At 43.8% G+C, this 16703-nt stretch overlaps 1 protein-coding gene across 8 annotated transcripts in view; it reads left to right on the forward strand.

The window, feature by feature from the left end:
• Positions 1–16703, forward strand: part of Cdkal1 (CDK5 regulatory subunit associated protein 1 like 1) — a 551843-nt gene that overhangs the window by 406423 nt on the left and 128717 nt on the right. For all 8 annotated transcript variants that reach the window (XM_048799852.1, XM_015494064.2, XM_015494065.2 and 5 more), the window contains one exon: positions 2916–3096. In XM_048799852.1, the coding sequence (XP_048655809.1) occupies positions 2916–3096 (181 nt within the window). The remainder of the gene's footprint in view (positions 1–2915; positions 3097–16703) is intronic.

Here is a 16703-nt window from a genome sequence, read left to right on the forward strand (position 1 = left end):
ATCACTGCTTCCAATAAGGTCAGGTGCATAATTGCAATCTTTCTTATTCCATTCCAAGTTATTTAACAAACCAATTTTGCCAGTAAATGTAAGATAGAAAAAGAGTGGGTCAAAATTTCCCTGTTACTTAAACTAATTGAACATTTTTTTTTATCTTTATCTTTCAGAATTATTCTCTGAAACTACTATGAAAACATGAATATAGAAAGTTTAAAAAAATTTAAAACATAAACTAATGATCTCATACATTGCATTCATAGCTTCAGTAAAATTGTGGAAATGATAATTTTAAAAATTTGAATGTTTTGAAAATTCATACATCTTAAACACAGTGTTTATCCAGAATTAGCATCTTGCATAGTTGGATTAATATTCTCTTTTACACTCCTTATGATTTCTTCTTTGCTACTTAAATCATGTGATATTGTTAGAATTTGCTCCACTTCAAATTTCTGTGATTTTCCCATACATAGGAGAATTATTTCCTACGTAAATTAACAGTATGAGATTTGCGTTCCTGAGGGGCCAAATGATTTTCAAGAGTGTAAGTAGCATCATTTGCATATATAAAATTAATGTCTAGATAGATGAGCCTCACCTCACGCTAATGTGTAGCCTTCACTTTCAAAACATGGTCTAGGAAATTAGCTCATCTTGTTTAGTGGATGGGACGCTAGGCTTTGCGTTTGTTTTAGGGGGGATTTGTTTTTGTTTTACTGCCATGTGTTTTCTTTTTAAATAAAACCTTGCTGATATAAATCTAAAAAAAGAAATTAACTTATGTTCTTATGTACTTTGAAACCAATTAAACTGCTTCTGCTCTAAAATATTGACTATAATAAGTCACTAAATCATGCCAACCCCTCCCCTCCTGAGTCATTGGCCCACTTTTTGTGTCAGTTATCAAATACCTGGGTGAACAGAACATCCCCTCTGTTAACATTATGACTCCACTGGACCCCGAGGCCAAAGTCAGCAGGTGTTGCTTAATGTTACCAGCTCTGCTGGGCAGGATCAAGGGGGACAGCGGAAATCAGGAAGGGGCTTTCCTGCGGGAATTCCCTTCGCTGTATTGCCAAGTTCATTCCAATTCATAGGTTGGGACAAGGACCAATTGTCTCTGTCTCTGCAGTCTTTCACTGGCATTCTTTTTCTTCTAATTTCCCAGGGGAGACGGGCTTCTCTGTCATTATCTGCTGTGATCTGTTACTTCTATTCTTAGTTGTGAATTTCTTTTGATTAGGTGTAGTTAAAAGGCAAGTGGAAGTCTGGCTAATTGAATATTATTTATGTAACTTTCCTGTTCCACATGCTTCAGTTAGTCCAGAGAAGTGGGCTTTTTATTGCACCTTACTGTAGGAAGCATATGATTTTATGCTTTTTTAAAATGCAGTTTTGATAATTGCCCTTTAAAGAAGAAAAATGCATTTATATCAGTAAAATTAAAAAATTTTTTTCTTTTGCCACAAAGAAAAGTTCTAGTCTTTGGAATTTGTCTTACTAATTAAAGTTTGGCCAAATTAATAGCTAGATGAGACAAAGAAGAAATCAGAAGTGAAATATTTCCTAAATAAATTTTTCATGCTTCTTTGAGTGTGCAAAGTGTGGAAAACTGTTGTTCTTATGGTGGTGCCTGTATGGAGAACTTAGTGATTTGACTTTCCTCCATAAAACTTCCCTGTTCTCTCTTCTGCCCCCAAACTGTTGAATTCTTCTATATAGAATTATATTTATATGATAGGAAATCTGATGTGGGTTTTTATTGTGTGATTTGAAATTTTTTTTTCTTGTTCATGGATTCAGAATAATATTAAATTTTTGAATTCTTTTAATACATCTTTTATTCAAAAGTTTAATGTTAAGTTGTTGCTGTTGAAGTACGAGAGGACTTTGTAGCATACTTTGGAGAAACTGGCCCACACAGAAATGACCCCGAGACCCTCACATTGGGCCTGTGAAAGACAAAGGCACCTGCTACCCAGTCACTCTGTGATAAAAAGCTCTTCGTGCTTTGCCCTTATAAATGAAGCGAGAGCAAAAATCACTGTCCTCTCATAGAATGTCTCAAACCATGAGGGAGACCAAGTACCAGCACCTGGAGGAAAGAGGGACTGACTGCTGGAGTGAGTCAATACTTTTTTTTTTTTTTTCCAGTTACAGTTGAAAGAGTTGCTTAAGTAAATCTTCCAGAAAATAGAACAATAGCTAAAACGTGAAAAATAAGAACAAACTGAGGACCAATCCTAAAGTCTCAACATTCAAAAATGTGGAATCCTTAGGAAAGAAAAATTGCAGAAGAAATTAAACAAGATAGTTTCCTAGACTGACAGAATGATTCCGCTGGGCCTTACCTTGTGTGAATGTTTAGAGACCTAAAATCATGAAATTTTAAAACATTGAAAATTTGTAACCTGAAAGTCTATGAAGAGAGGATTGTGGAGCACCTATAAGAACTGTGTGGGGCCTCATCGGTCTCTCTCCTGCCACCCTCTTTGGAAAAGTACCCAGTTCCATGTGCATGTACCAAGGTGAAGCTAAGGAAGATCAACCCCAGCACGTCTCTCCGATAATCTGAGGTTACATTCTCAGTCCTGAACTCTGCGCCGATTTTTAAAATCTGAACAACTTCCTCAAGTGTTTCCACGGCAACCAGTGGTTGTTTGCTTTATTGGTAGAACCGTAGTCAGGTGTGTGCCCAAGCCTTTATTCCCCTTGACTCTCAAGGCAGGAAGATCCCAAATTTGAGATCAGCCTCAACATTTTACTATTTAGGACTTTTAGAAAATGATTTGCGAATTTCCTTTTCTTAAAATGTAAAGAATAATGTTTTGGGTTTTTTTTTTTTTAACCTGACAGAAATGGAATAATTAGGGCTTGCCGTCAACCTCTTACTCTCTTGTCTTGTTATTTTCTAGAGTTCCTGGAATAACTATTGCTACAGATATCATCTGTGGTTTTCCTGGAGAAACAGATGAGGATTTTCAAGAAACGGTGAAGCTGGTTGAAGAGTACAAATTTCCAAGCCTCTTTATTAACCAGTTTTACCCAAGACCCGGAACTCCTGCTGCAAAACTGGAGCAGGTGCCAGCACAAGTGGTAAGATATTTCCTCATTAGGTGTTAGTTGGTGCCGATGCAATGCCCACCCAAGGGTCCTGGCTCATGGGGTAACCCTTGAGTTTCAAAATACGAGAATCCCAAGTTGGAATCAGGGTAGGGGGCAGGACCACAGAAGAGTCAAATGACCTTCGGTAACTAAAGATGGCTAAATATCACCTTTTTCTTCGTTTGAGGGGTGAGGCTTAAATATCATCCTGAAAAAAAAAAAATTAACTATTATGCAGTATTTGCCTGCGTGTAGGAGATTGTTGGAGGTTTCAAAATTAGGCAGCATTTAAATATTTAAATGTCTAAATTTAAATATCTAATATTAAACGCAGAGAGCATGAGTTGCAGTAGCCTAGCAGGCCCCAGGTTCCATCCCCATTAACACTCTCTCTCTCTCACACACACACACACACACAGACACAGACACACACACATACACACACACACCACACACACAGACATACACACCACCCACACACATACACATACACACCACACACACACACATACACACACACACCATACACACACACAGACACATACACACACACATACCATACACACACACACACATATACAGACACACACAAAAGTTGCAACATTTACGTTGCACTACCAAGACTTATGATGAAGTCATGGTAACCCACTTTGTGTGCTGATGAAAAGATTAACAGAGAGACTGACGTTCCAAGACAGACCCTGACCTGCACAGACACTCAATTTACTATAAAGGTGACCAAGCAGAGAAGCGAGGAAAGAATGAAATTTTTCAATACATGGCACTGGCTCAAGTGGAAGTCCTCTCGGGAAAGCACCACAACCAAACCCTGGACCTCCTCCTAGTGCACCTCCTGCCACAAGAGGAGTAAGCTCCAGGGAGGCGACAGGTCCAAGGGTGGAAGCTTTCTAGAACAGTCCGAAGGAGGGTCTCTTATGACGCCGTGGAGAAGGACACCGTTTCTTAAACAGAACGCGGACGGCAGGACTCTAACAAGACAGGAACCTGCACCAGGCTCAAATGAAGACTGTGGCTCTCAGAGCACCAGGAGGAGGGCGTGGACACAGGCCGCAGGGTGGGGGAATCTAGAGTGGCCTCCGCCTGTGGGGAGCAACACCCATGTCACATACAACTCCTGTGAACTGGGTGGGGACAAATCCAACTGCTAGGCACGCAGGTGAGCAGGCAAAAGACCCAAACTGCACCTCAGGGGAAGGTACGCAAGTAGCTAGTAACCTGTGCCCCATACCACAGCCACAGGGGAATGTAAAGCCGAGGGGATGCCACCACGTGTGGACACCGAAACAGGGCTGCCAAGCGCTGCCGCATTTCTATGCCTTGCCATGGGGACTGTAAAGTCACTCAGCTACTTGGGAACTCTGTTTGACAAAATCTAGTAAAGTCAATCCATTACATTTCCCATGACTCAGCAATCACACTCCTTGGTAAACACAAAAAAACCCTTCTCACACCAGTGGGTAAAAGCAAGAATGTTGCCAGCTGTATCAGTGACACTATTATTTACATGCTGAAAATACCTACTTCCATTTTAATAAGACAGATAATTCATACTGTATGCAATGGAAGAACACTATTTGCCCATGAAAATGGTTAAGTTACAGCTACATTTAAAAACAGGCTAGATTCACCAATTTAATATTTAGAAAAAAAGTCAAATTCAAACACTGATAAATTCTTCCATTCACATCAAGTTTAAAAACAGTTCAAACCAATTTACAGAGTTAGGATGATGGAAAGTGGCTTGCTCTGGGGATGGAAGAGGAGAGAAATCCATTCACAGCACGACAGGACCCTCTGCCAGCTAGTACAGTTCCAGTGTGAGTGTCTGTGTCTGTGTGTGAGTGTGAGTGTGAGTGCATGGTGCTGGGGATTGAACCCGGGGCCTTGGGCATGCGAGGCAAGCTCTCTACCAACTGAGCTACATCCCCAGCCCCTCAACTCTTCTTGAAAATTATTGTACTTATTTCTGTTCCTCTGCTTTTCTAAATTTGTCAAATTTTACTGGAAATTCTGTGGACTTTTATTTAGGATGATGATGATCCTGTTGAGCATTCTGAGAGCACTTAACATGGGCATATCAAGCTTTCTGATTCTGAATGAAAATCTCTCTTCAGGGATCTTGATCTTCTCCAGCTTGTGTCAGTCATGTTTCAGAGTCATCTGCATACGAGTCTCATAGATCACTGAAAGTCGTTCTCTTTGATATTATTTTCATTTTTGTCATTTAGAATTGGATGATTTAAATGTATTTACCTTTTATTTGTGATGTTAATTCTAATTGGCTTTCTGGATTTTTAGATTCTATGTATGCTGTTATGTCATCTGATGGTTATAGTGTCATTTTAACCTTTCCAATCCTCAGAATTTTTATTCCGTGTTTTCACTGGGTTGGCCAAAATGGCCAGCATGCTCGCAGATAGAACTGACCACCTTCATCTTGTTCAAACCTGAGGGCAGGGCGTTCCAGCACTGAGTAAAAGTCAGCTGTGGCAGGTTTGGGGTTAGAGAAGTTCCTTTCTCCTCCTAGTTTTCTGAGAGTTTGGAGATATTTTATGAAGACTTTGCACTGTTGTCCATGGAAGGTATTGATCTGTGGTTTCCTTGGAATCTCTTCTTGATGTTGACATCAGAGTAACATTGGCCTCATCAAACGACTTGGGAAATACTTTTTCTTCTACATTTTTCTAGAAGACTCTGCACAGAACTGGTTTATTTCTTCCTTCAATATTTGTAGAGTTGCCTGTTGGGGTAAGCTGGATTCTAAGTTGGCCCCCCAAATTCCCTCATCCCCTTCGCCCCTAGGTCCGTCCCCACATGACCCCACGTGGGACTGTGAATTTGACATCGGTCTGCCCTCCGACTTCTTGGCCTGCCCTCTTGAGATGACTTTTCGGTTTTATGAAGGGAAGCGCGTGTTCGCAGTGGGTTGATTTCTCAGCCTGACCTGCCATAAATATCAGGAGTCCAGCAGCCTCTCTTCCTTTTGGGCTCTGTCCTGTGTGGGCTTTGCAGGGCCGGGCCTGGAACCCGGGGCTCACCCACACTGGGCACACATTCATCACAGCCCTGTCCCAGCCTCTGCCCCCTTTTAATCTGTGTTTGCACTTTTATAATCTTGTGTGTGTTCTGAAGTAATTTCTCAAGAACTCTGTGGGTCTCCCTGGGTTTCTGTGGGACAGAAGCTGCCCCCACAGGTCTCACTGAGACGGCCCCTCCCTGCGTGGCCTGCTGCTTGAGCGCATCTCACTTGGGAGGACTTTCCTCGGGCGCTCTCATGAGGTCTGGAAACCTCGACCATCCTCCTCAGAGGTTTTTTTCCTGCTTCATTTTCTCCCATGTCTCCCTCTGGGATTTTAATGGTATATGTTGATATTTTCATTATGTCCCTCAGTGTCTGGTGTGTCTCCTCCCATACTCTCCATACTTGTTCTCTGTATTTCCGTCTGGGTATTTTCTTGTTAGTTACTTCATATTCAGAATCAATACAACAGCATCTTGGTCCCTGAGGAGCAGCACCAGTTACCACCCAGGAGGCTGTGTGTTATGCAGCTCTCTGTCACTGTGACAAAATACCTGAGCTAATCAACTTATAAAGATTGGAGGTTTATATTGGCTCGTGGTTTCAGATGTTCTTGTTCATGCTCAGTTGGCTCCTCTGGTTTCAGGCTGTGGCTGCACTGGTTACCGTGGTGGGATTGTGTGGCAGAGGAGGCCGTTCACCTCCTGACAGCCAGGAAGCAAGAGAGGAAGAGGGGGATTGGGTCCCCAGGTCCCCTTCAGGGCATCACTCCCAGTGACCTAACTTCTTTTTGCCACCATCTCCCAGTAACATCACAAGATGGGAACCAACCTTTCCACTCATGGGCCTTTCGGTGTGTTCAAGATCCAAACTATAGGAAACTGCTAGAAACTGAGACTCTCGCGCCCTGTCCTGTCCTGTACCTGCTCACTCGTGATCTCTCTCTCTCTCTCTCTCTCTCTTTTTTTTTTTTTTGTGGTGCTGGGGATTGAACCCAGGGCCTTGTTCATGCAAGGCAACCATTCTACCAACTGAGCTACATCCCCAGCCCCATCCCTCCTAATCTTTAATTAAAGATTAATTGAATAATTAAGTTAATTATTTAAATATTTCATCATTAAAATTTGTGAAGTGCTGTTCTAATTCACTAATCCTTTCTTCATTTGCTTTGGTCTGCTGTCAAACGCACATATAGAATTTCTAATTTTAGTTAATTTACTTTTTTGAGGGGTGGTAGGTACTGGTAATTGAACCCAGAGGCATTCAACCACCAAGCCACACCCCCAGACCTTATTTGTATTTTATCTAGAGACAGGATCTCTCTGAGTTGCTTAGTGCCTCACTTTTGCTGAGGCTGGCTTTGAACTCACTATCCTCCTGCCTTGGCCTCCCATACTGCTGGGATTACAGGCGTGCACCACTGCGCACAGCCTTACTTTTTGCTTCTAGGTCTACAGTTGGATTATTTTTCAAGGATTCCAGGGTTCTGGTGAAATTCTTTTTAATGTCCTGTTACATCTTGCACCTGTGACTCAGTTATCCAAAAGTCCATTCTGCAGTCTCCGGTAGCTGCATCTAAGTTTGATTTGTTCTATTGTCTTTTTCTTTTCTTGATCTTGATCATCCGTCTTCTCTCTCTCTCGTAATTTTTTATTGAATAATGATTGTGATTTATAGCCCAAAACAAGCACCAAGCCATTTGGGTTCCAGACCTCACTGTGTCCTCTCTGAGGCAGGGTTAGTGTTACCTCTGTCGGAGGTCAGGCCGGAGTTCTAGTTTGAGACTGCCCCCTCTATTTCGGATGAGCCCACGGGCCCTGAGTGTTTTCTCAGTTCCTAGCTTTTGCTCAGCTGCTCCGCTGCTCAGTGACAAGGCCACTTCCACAGGATAAATCTCTAGAAGAGAAAAGGGCTGCACTTATTGAACGCTCCTTCCCCTTCCACCCCATTCCCCTTCTGCTCCAGGCCTCATTCCTTGTAGCCTTTTGAGGCTCAAATCATACGTACCGTAAGAAGCATTCATCTTGCGAGTGTTCTTGGCAAGAGCGTTGCTCTGGTGCAAGCCAGTCTGCCTAACAAGGAGTAGGTCCGCTGCCCGGAATCGGCTTTCGAATGCTCTCCCTGTCTTGCCTTTCATTTTCTGAACATAGCCCTATAGTGCTCCCTTGCATATTCAGACTTACGCAGCCCTGGCGTGGCAGATCTTAAAGATTTCATTGCTAAAGTGGGTTTAGGCGTTCAGGGAAATGGAGCCGGAAGGGCACAGGCTGGCCCAGTCTTCCCGGCCCCATACATGCCCAACATCCCCTGCCAGCGTGGCGCAGTCCCCTCGGCGACACACCGTTTTCACCCCGGATCCAGGGCTTACGTGGGTTCCCTCTGGGTGGGGTACCTTCTGTGGGCGTCGATAAGCACGTCCTGATGGGCACCCACCACGATGGCACCTGCATCATGGCACTCCTTTGCTCTGAAAATCCTCTGTTCTGCATGGCCATCCTCCTCCCCTGACCCTGGACAGCCACTGGCCCTTTTACTGTCGGCCTGGTTTCACCTTTTCCTGACTTCCATGTTTGGGAACAAGCAGTGTGTAGGCTCTTCAGACTGGTTTCTGGCACTTAGTAAAATGGATGTGATCCTCCGTGGCTTTTCCTGGCTTGGCAGCTCACTTCATGTGAGCACCAACCATTCAGTGCTGAATAACCCAGATGTGCCCCAGTTGATCCATTACCTCCTGAGGGACAGCTTGGTCACTTCCAGGCTTTGGTGATGCTCCTGAAGCTGCTATAGACATCTGTGCGCAGGTTTCTGAGTGACACCGTTTCAGCTCAGTTGTGGGGGTGTCGGAGAGTGTGGTTGCTGGTCACATGGTTGAGATCTGCGAGGAACTGCCACACAGCCTTCCAGGGGGCTGGCCTTAGTGTGTCCCAGCAGCCCTGAGTGGGGCTTCTGTTGCTTCACATCCTCCAGGACATTCCGCTCTCAGTGTTCTGGTGTCAGCCCTTGCAGTTGTGCGGGCTGGTGTGTAGCTTACTTCTTACTTTGGGCCAGTGTTTTCTGCGCCTGGAATCCAGCAGGGCTTGCTCTCTTGCGCTGAGCTCCACCCCGCATAGCACATTGTATCCTAATGTGGGATCCGCTGATGCCGCGTTATCTTCCTGTACCTGGGTTTGTCCTGTGTGTTTTTTCTTAGACGAGGTGTCTGTTCATGTCCCTTGCACATCTGTGTTCCCTTACTGATCGGTTTTAGGAGTTCTTTGTGCAGTTTGGACAGCAGTCCTTTCTTAGATGTGCGGATTGTCTTGTCCTTTTCTTGAAGCAGAATCTTTTTTGGGGGGGTGTTTGCTGGGAAAGTTACTATTTTCGACTGCACTTCAAATCAAAGCAGCAGCTGTAGGTTCCGGGTTGCTGGGGCCTTCTTATGAAGCGGTTTTACTTTATCATTTAATTCCACTATTTTGTCCTGAGGGATCAATGTCTTAGGATGTTTTTAATGAATTTTTGGTTTGGTCAGTTTTTAGAATTGTTCACCTCGCCATGAAGCTGATGCTTCAGTAAACCTATTTGATATTCTCCCAGGGCCACTGAAGTTGGGAGATGTCAAACAAATTTTCTCTCACTCCAGGGCTGGAGATACAAAGGCAGGCCCCAATCCCCACACCCTGCTGAGGAGCCCGCCCCCCTCACTTCTTTACAGCACCTGGAGGTTTGCCGGCTCTCTCTGATGCTCATTGGCTGAGACACCAGCCTCTGCCTCACTGTCACAGGCTGTCCTGTGTCTTATGTGACTCTTTCTTATTAGGACCACCAGTCCTTTTGGACTCGGGCCCACCTGCTCCTCACCTTAACTCATCCTATCCATAACACCCTAAATCTTTGGACTTGTTTAAGTTCCTTTTATTTTATAGTGTTAATATGCATGTTTACGGGTAAATAAATTGCAAAAATATCAGTACACAAGTAATATTAATGTAGATTTTTTTCCATTTTTTTATTGGTGCATTATAATTGTACCCAGTGGTGGGGTTTGTTGTTACATATTTGGACATACACACATGTGACAGTAACTTGACCAATATCATTCCCCAGTATTTTCCCTCTCTTTTCCCCTCTCCTGTCAGTGATCTCTTTCCACTATTCTGTTAATGTCCCTTTGATTTTTTTCATGAGACCCCACACACACATTCTTTTTTCTTTCTAGTTTCTACATATGACAGAAAATATGGGGTTTTTAACCTTCTGAGATTGACTTATTTCATTTAACGTAATGGTCTCTAGTTCCATCTACTTTACTGCAAATGCCATGATTTCATTTTTTTTTCTTTATGGCTGATATGTAACCACATTTTCTTTATCCACTCATCTTTTGAGAGACTCCTAGGCTGGTTCCCTAGTTTGGCTGTTGTGAATTGTGCTGCTGTAAACGTGGGTGTGTGGGTGTGTCACTGTAGTGTGATGACTTCAGTTCCTCAGGGTAAATACCCGGGAGTGGTACAGCTGGGCAGTAAGGTGCTCCATGCCTAGGATTTTGAGGAGCTTCCATGCTGATTTTCATAGCCGTTATACTCATTTCCATTCCCACCAACAGGTAAAAGTGTGTCTTTTCCTCCATCGTCTCCAGCATTTATTCTTGTTTGTTATGTACTCTTGATGGCTGCCATTCTTACTGAAGGGAGATGAAATCTAGGGTATAGTTTTGGTTTGCTTTTCCCTAATTGCTAATGATTACCAAACCCTATTCCTAAGTAAGGTCCCACTCAGAGGTGCTAGGATATAGGACTTCAAAACAACTTTTGGGGGGATATGCTCCAATCCCCAGCACTCCTCTGTATTTCTATAATGATGCTATAAGTAAACTGTTGCACTGGAGGTTTATCTCTATACAATTCAGAAGCTTAAATAAAAGAACTAAGTATTAGAGATGAAAGTTTAGAGATCTGCAGTCAAGACAAGACACATCTTGTACAGTGAGTCTTATTGCTACTCCTAAATTTACCAAAAAATAGTAGTTGTTATTCGCCTATGTCAGGTAGTTTTTGAAACTAGAATCCACTAAACTACAACACTGCTGGAGCATGGTGACAATTATGTCCTGTTTGATTTACTTCTAGTTTCCTTGCCTGCCCTCCTCCCCTGCCCCAAGGAGAAACAGTGAGGGTGAGTTCTAAGTCATTGTTGGAGGTGGAGCCCACCACCCGTGTTCAAGTGACAGCTTTCTTTTCTGCCTGTAGCGTGACAGTGAGAGATTTCATTTCTGCTAAGCACAAATCTCCAAATATATTTTCCCTGTGTCAGAAAATAGATTTCAATATAGTTTCCCCTTTTCTCATAACTGCTTTTACATAAATACTATCATTAATATAAATTAATTTCAGTGTTTGAAAGTATTATAATAGAGAACTGCTAGGTGACTTGGGTTATGTATTTTTCTTAATCATGTAAATCACCAAAGGGGTAAAGTACTGGCTGGTCTAAATTTGCAGTTTGTAAGGCAAGGGTTAAATTCTTTGCCAATCCTGAAAAAAAGAGTCAAACATTCTTAAGTTCTATGAGGAAAAAAAAGTAGATAATGCATTGTCACGATCAGGGTAAACTGCATTTTTTTCTTAGCTTTTGCAAGATTAATTGTATATAAGATATTTGATAGTGAAATCACTTGAACCAAGTAAGACTTGGAGATGAAACGTCAAATTGTGCACGTATGCCTTCCCTGTTCCATGAAGTCTTCCTTCAAAAGTCTTCCAATAGTGTTCTACAGTTGTGGCTGAGCTTCTGGGTCTGCCTACTAGAAAAGGCACTGAAGTCTAAAAACTCTTTTGTTCCTATGCTATCGATCCCTGACTTACCTTGGTAGAAAAATTTGATGAAAAATAAATTGTAATGAAATCTTTAAGAGGTCCAAGACTTGGAAAAACTCTCCAGGTGTCAAGGGGGGCTGCCGGAAAGGTTTCCAGTGTTTCCCTGTAGTGGTAAGTCCACCCACTTGCTGACCCTCCTTATTTCAGTGAACATAGTGTCTCCCATTTCCATCCATGTTGCTGCAAGTGACAGGATTTATTCTCTTTGTGACTGAATAGCATTTGTCTATGGGAGGGACAGGCAGACAGAGACATTTTCCTTGTTCATTTACCTGTAGCTGGACACCCAGATTTGCATATCCTGGCTATTGTGAAAAGCAGGAGGGCAGATAGCTCTTTGGCTTGCTGATTCTGTTCCTTTGGAATGTACCCCCTGCAGTGGAATTGTCACTCCATTTTAACTCAGGTGGAGAGAAGGTGGACTGTCTGGGCATGCTCAGTTGCTGCTCGGTGCAGTCACCAGGATCCTTGCAGGAGGAAGACAAGAGGGTCACAGTTAAAAAGAGAGAGAAGCAGAGGTCAGATGGGTGCATTTTGCAGGTCCAGGAAGAGATCGTGGGTCGAGCATGCAAAGAGGCTGGAGAAGCTGGGAAGGCAACCGTGGGTTCTCCCCAGACCCTGCAGAAGCCCAGCCCTGCCAAAAGCCTTGCTTTTATCGCATTCAATTTATTTTCTATTTCTCACCTCTAGCTGCAAGATAAGAGATTGATTGTTTTGAAACAGTAAATTTGTGGTAGCCTGTCCCTGCAGCAGGGGTACATTTGTGACCGGTTCTGGGGTATTTCCATCTGAGAGTGTTGTCTGGCTTTTGGAGACAACTGGGCTACTTGATCTGTGGTTCCTTCTATTCCTCAGGGTTTGCTGTGCCACTGGACACACGATCACCCTAGGGCTTAGCAAGGTGCTTCCCTGCAGGCACAGTGATTGTCAGGCCCAATCAGAGGGACAGAACAGAACTTGTAGAGTTAGCATTTGTTCAGCCATGAGCATGTCAGGCATTGCTCAGGGCACTTTGTATGTAGTATGGAAGCTCCTTCTCACAGCAGCCCTGAAGAAGGCCACTGTTAGGTCACTTTACGTACCAGGAGACTGAGCTCAGAGCAAGGAGTTCACCTGCCAAAGATCACACAGAAGAGCCCCCACCTGCCTCTACACCCCTCTGTCTTAACCGTGCCTCCCCACCCCCTGCCACTTCCTGCACCCACATCCTCTGACCTTGTGCAGGGCTCGGCCTGTTCCCTATTCCTCTTCTCAGCCCAGACTCCTTTGTCATCCTCCTGCGTGTCTGGGGACAGGGCAGCCAACAGAAGTGGGGTCATCTGTGCTCTTCATTTAGGCCTCCACTTAGTCTTCCCGGGTCACCCCAGCCCTGTTTTCCTATTCCTCAGTGTTCCCAGAAGGTTCTGCCCACAGCTATACCACGGCTCATCATGAACTGCGGTCGTTGTCCTTATATCTCTAGGCTTTTAGAAATTTTGAGGCCATTTTTCTGTGTCGCTTGATAAAATACCTGGTACGCAACAGAAACCAAGTACAGGTTCAACCAACAGATGCTATAAAATTTAATTCTAAAGGCTGAGATGCTGTCATCCGTGAGGAATGGAGGGCACCCGTGTGGGAGAGAAAGAAGGCTTGCCCGTTACAGTGAGCAGCGGGGCAAGAGACCTGGGCATCAAGGAAATGCGGAACATTTAAAGAGCATGAAATTCATTTATCTGGGGCAGTAAGGTGTGTTACTGTGGTTGATGTATGTTTTGGGTGAGGTGAAGGACAACATGCAAAAATAAGGTTGCTGTTATCCAATGAGTCAGGAACTCCAGGCAAGGCTTAGATAATAAGATGCCCCGGAGGCTGAGGCAGGAGAGTTGCGAGTTCAAGGCCAGCCTCAGCAACTTTGCAAGATCCTGTCCAAAAATAAAAACGAAAAGGGTTGGAGACGGAGCGCAAATGTACTGGGGATTGAACTCAGGGTAAAATGCCCCAGATTCAATACTAGCTTTCAACTGTCTTGAGGTAGTAGAGAGCACCAAGTAGTTGTGCTCATGTGTTTGTTCTAGAAAGTTCATCCTAGTACTATGTAGAGGATGAAGTGGAGAGGGGGCGAAGGAGATTTTGCAAAGGACAGGGTTGGAAATCATGTAGTAAGTGGATTTTAGGGATCTCTGCAACTCATTCCAAAACCCTAGACAAACATTCCTGTTTGGCCTTAATAATTCTGAGCCCTAGACTTAGCGAGCTGCGTGTCAGCAATGCCACTGTGTGTTCTATGGGAACATTAAGTCACTGAACAGAAGGTCCCTTCACTGGCTTTTTGTGTACCCCAGACCCTCAGAGCAGACATGGGAGGGAAGAGCATCTTACAGGGCTGGTGAGCAGTGCCTGAGATGGAGACGCCCAAGCACAGACCAAGCCTTCGCCCCAGCCTTGCTCCTGAGGGTCCTGAGGGTCCTGAGATTGCTTCCTGGACCAGGCCTTTGAAGTAGAACCCCCCACGCACACCCAACTCGCCCTTCTGTCGACTCCCTTTGACTCCCACTTGGTTTTCTCCCTTTCCAAACTGCTTTCCCTGGGCAGTCTCGGTATTGGCTCTTTCCTTGTACTCTCTCCATTTTTCTTTGTGTTTTTGCTGTTCTGAGCCCCACAAGGTAAGTTTACTAACTGTGTGTCTGAGTGGGTCAGGGGTTGCACCTGCAGAAAACTCTGCAGGTTGGAGAACATTTGAAAAGCTGAAGCTCTGGGTAGATCTTTTCCCTCCCTTTCTTTTTTCTTTCTTTCTTTCTGTTGCACCCTTAAGTCAAATGCTTCCCTTTTATCCTTTTATCTGCTCTTACATTCAAAAACTAAAGAAATGGAGGTGACAATGTCTAGAACTTTGAAGAATGTGAAAATAACAGAGATTATTGTTAAACCTCAGCCATGCACAGGGTGCTAGCCTTAGCTGTATTTTTGCTGAAGCTTGCTCCTGCTGGCTGGGCTCTGTCCTTGGCTGTTCAATATACCCCTTTGATTGTCCGCCATCTTGCACCTGAAATGTTAGGTTAGCAAATGTGGTTAGTCCAGAGCAGACTGAAGCAGAGTCCTGGCACTCTCATGAGAGGACAGTGCTGTTTCTAAGGAGGAAGTGCTCCCCAGGGTGGACACTGCAGGACTAGGGCCATGGGCCCAGGCATCCCTTGCTCCCCAGGGGCCTGCCCCAGTCCAGTGCCACCAGGAACCTGCTGTGCATTTTTATGCCCACAGGAGACTGTAATTAAGAGCCTGCTCCTGGTTGCTCGCAGTGGGATGCTCTGTCGGAATCCGTACCTTCTTTGTGTTTCTTCACTGTTCCCCTCATTCTCTGTGCTGTGACCTGACCTCTTGACTACCTGCCCAACTTTTTCTTCAGTTCTGGTGTGACATAGATGAGCTGAAGTCTATTATCAAGAAAATTGACTTCTTCCAGCAGTCAGACCAGAGCCAGCCTGTTTACTTAGCGGGTGTAGACTTAACCCAGGATGGAGCCACTTGTTCCTGGGTTGGTTTTTGTTCAGGATGGTAAAGATAAGGGGGGGAAACAGATTTTTGTTTGATATGGAGAGCTTTTTCCTATGGCTCTTTCGTTAATCATAAGCCTTTTCAAGAAGAAATCAGTGATGGCCCTGTTTGGGGACTCATGGATGGCCATGGGAATCAGCATTTCAGTTGTCTTGAGCAGTCCACCGTAGAGTCAGTGCGCTCTGAGGACCTTGAGTGCAGTGTGGCAGCCTTCATCTGTGCTGTGTGAGCTCGTGGAAAGTCGCTCAAACCAACCAACAAAACCCATAGCTTATTATAAATGTTTGCTTTTTGGCTTTCCTTTTGGCATTTATTTTTATCCTTCTTATGAATTTCTAATTGCCAAAAGAGTAAGAAGATTGGTGGTTATAAGTTTTTTTCCTAAGATGCCATGTAGTGGTGAATATCAGGGTTGAGAAAGAGGGGATTTATATTAAATATAGAGAATGTAAATTCTATGCTTTGAAAACTCATTTTTATTGTATTTCAATCTAACTTTTTTCTAGCAGTGATTACATGGTTTATACAAGTTTCAAAAATATTGCAAGGATCTACATAATTCTTTTATGCCTTTTATATGAACTTGATTTATTAAAATTATAATATTCAATTTGAACTCATTTTTATTACCTTAATAGCAACTTGAGAAGTGAGTAGACTTTTTGGAGTATGTTCCAAAATTAAAGAATCTTACAGTGCTATATCTTATTTTTTGACCTTATATTTTTTTCTGTGATAACTGTGGTTTGTGAACATCTTTCTATTTATAATCTTCCCAGGGACTTAAAAGTATAGCTCCAAGTATTAGAGCTAATGCTAAACGTGTGTTCAGGTCAACAGGACATACCGGCATCCTAACATGCGACTCTTGGCTCACTCTTGCCCACTGGGATCATGTGCATTTCATAATTAAGGACAGACTCATCAAGTGTGAGCAGGCCGGCAGTCAGGAGGGTAACCTGCGCTGGACCGTGTTCCATCCGAGACCTTAGAATCCAGGAGTCAGACCTGATTCTTCATTTTGGTTGTCATAATAAAGTGTCTTCAGGGAACCATGAGAAGAGCTTGAAAGTTGCGAGTGTCAGCAGCAGCGAGCTCTGAGCCTCTCCCTGCTTGTCTCCTGGTCGCCTTTCACCACATCCTGGTGCCTCATCCTTGTGCTCTGCAGA

Source organism: Marmota marmota, unplaced genomic scaffold, assembly GCF_001458135.2.
Source record: "Marmota marmota marmota unplaced genomic scaffold, marMar, whole genome shotgun sequence".
In the NCBI taxonomy this organism is placed as follows: domain Eukaryota; kingdom Metazoa; phylum Chordata; class Mammalia; order Rodentia; family Sciuridae; genus Marmota; species Marmota marmota.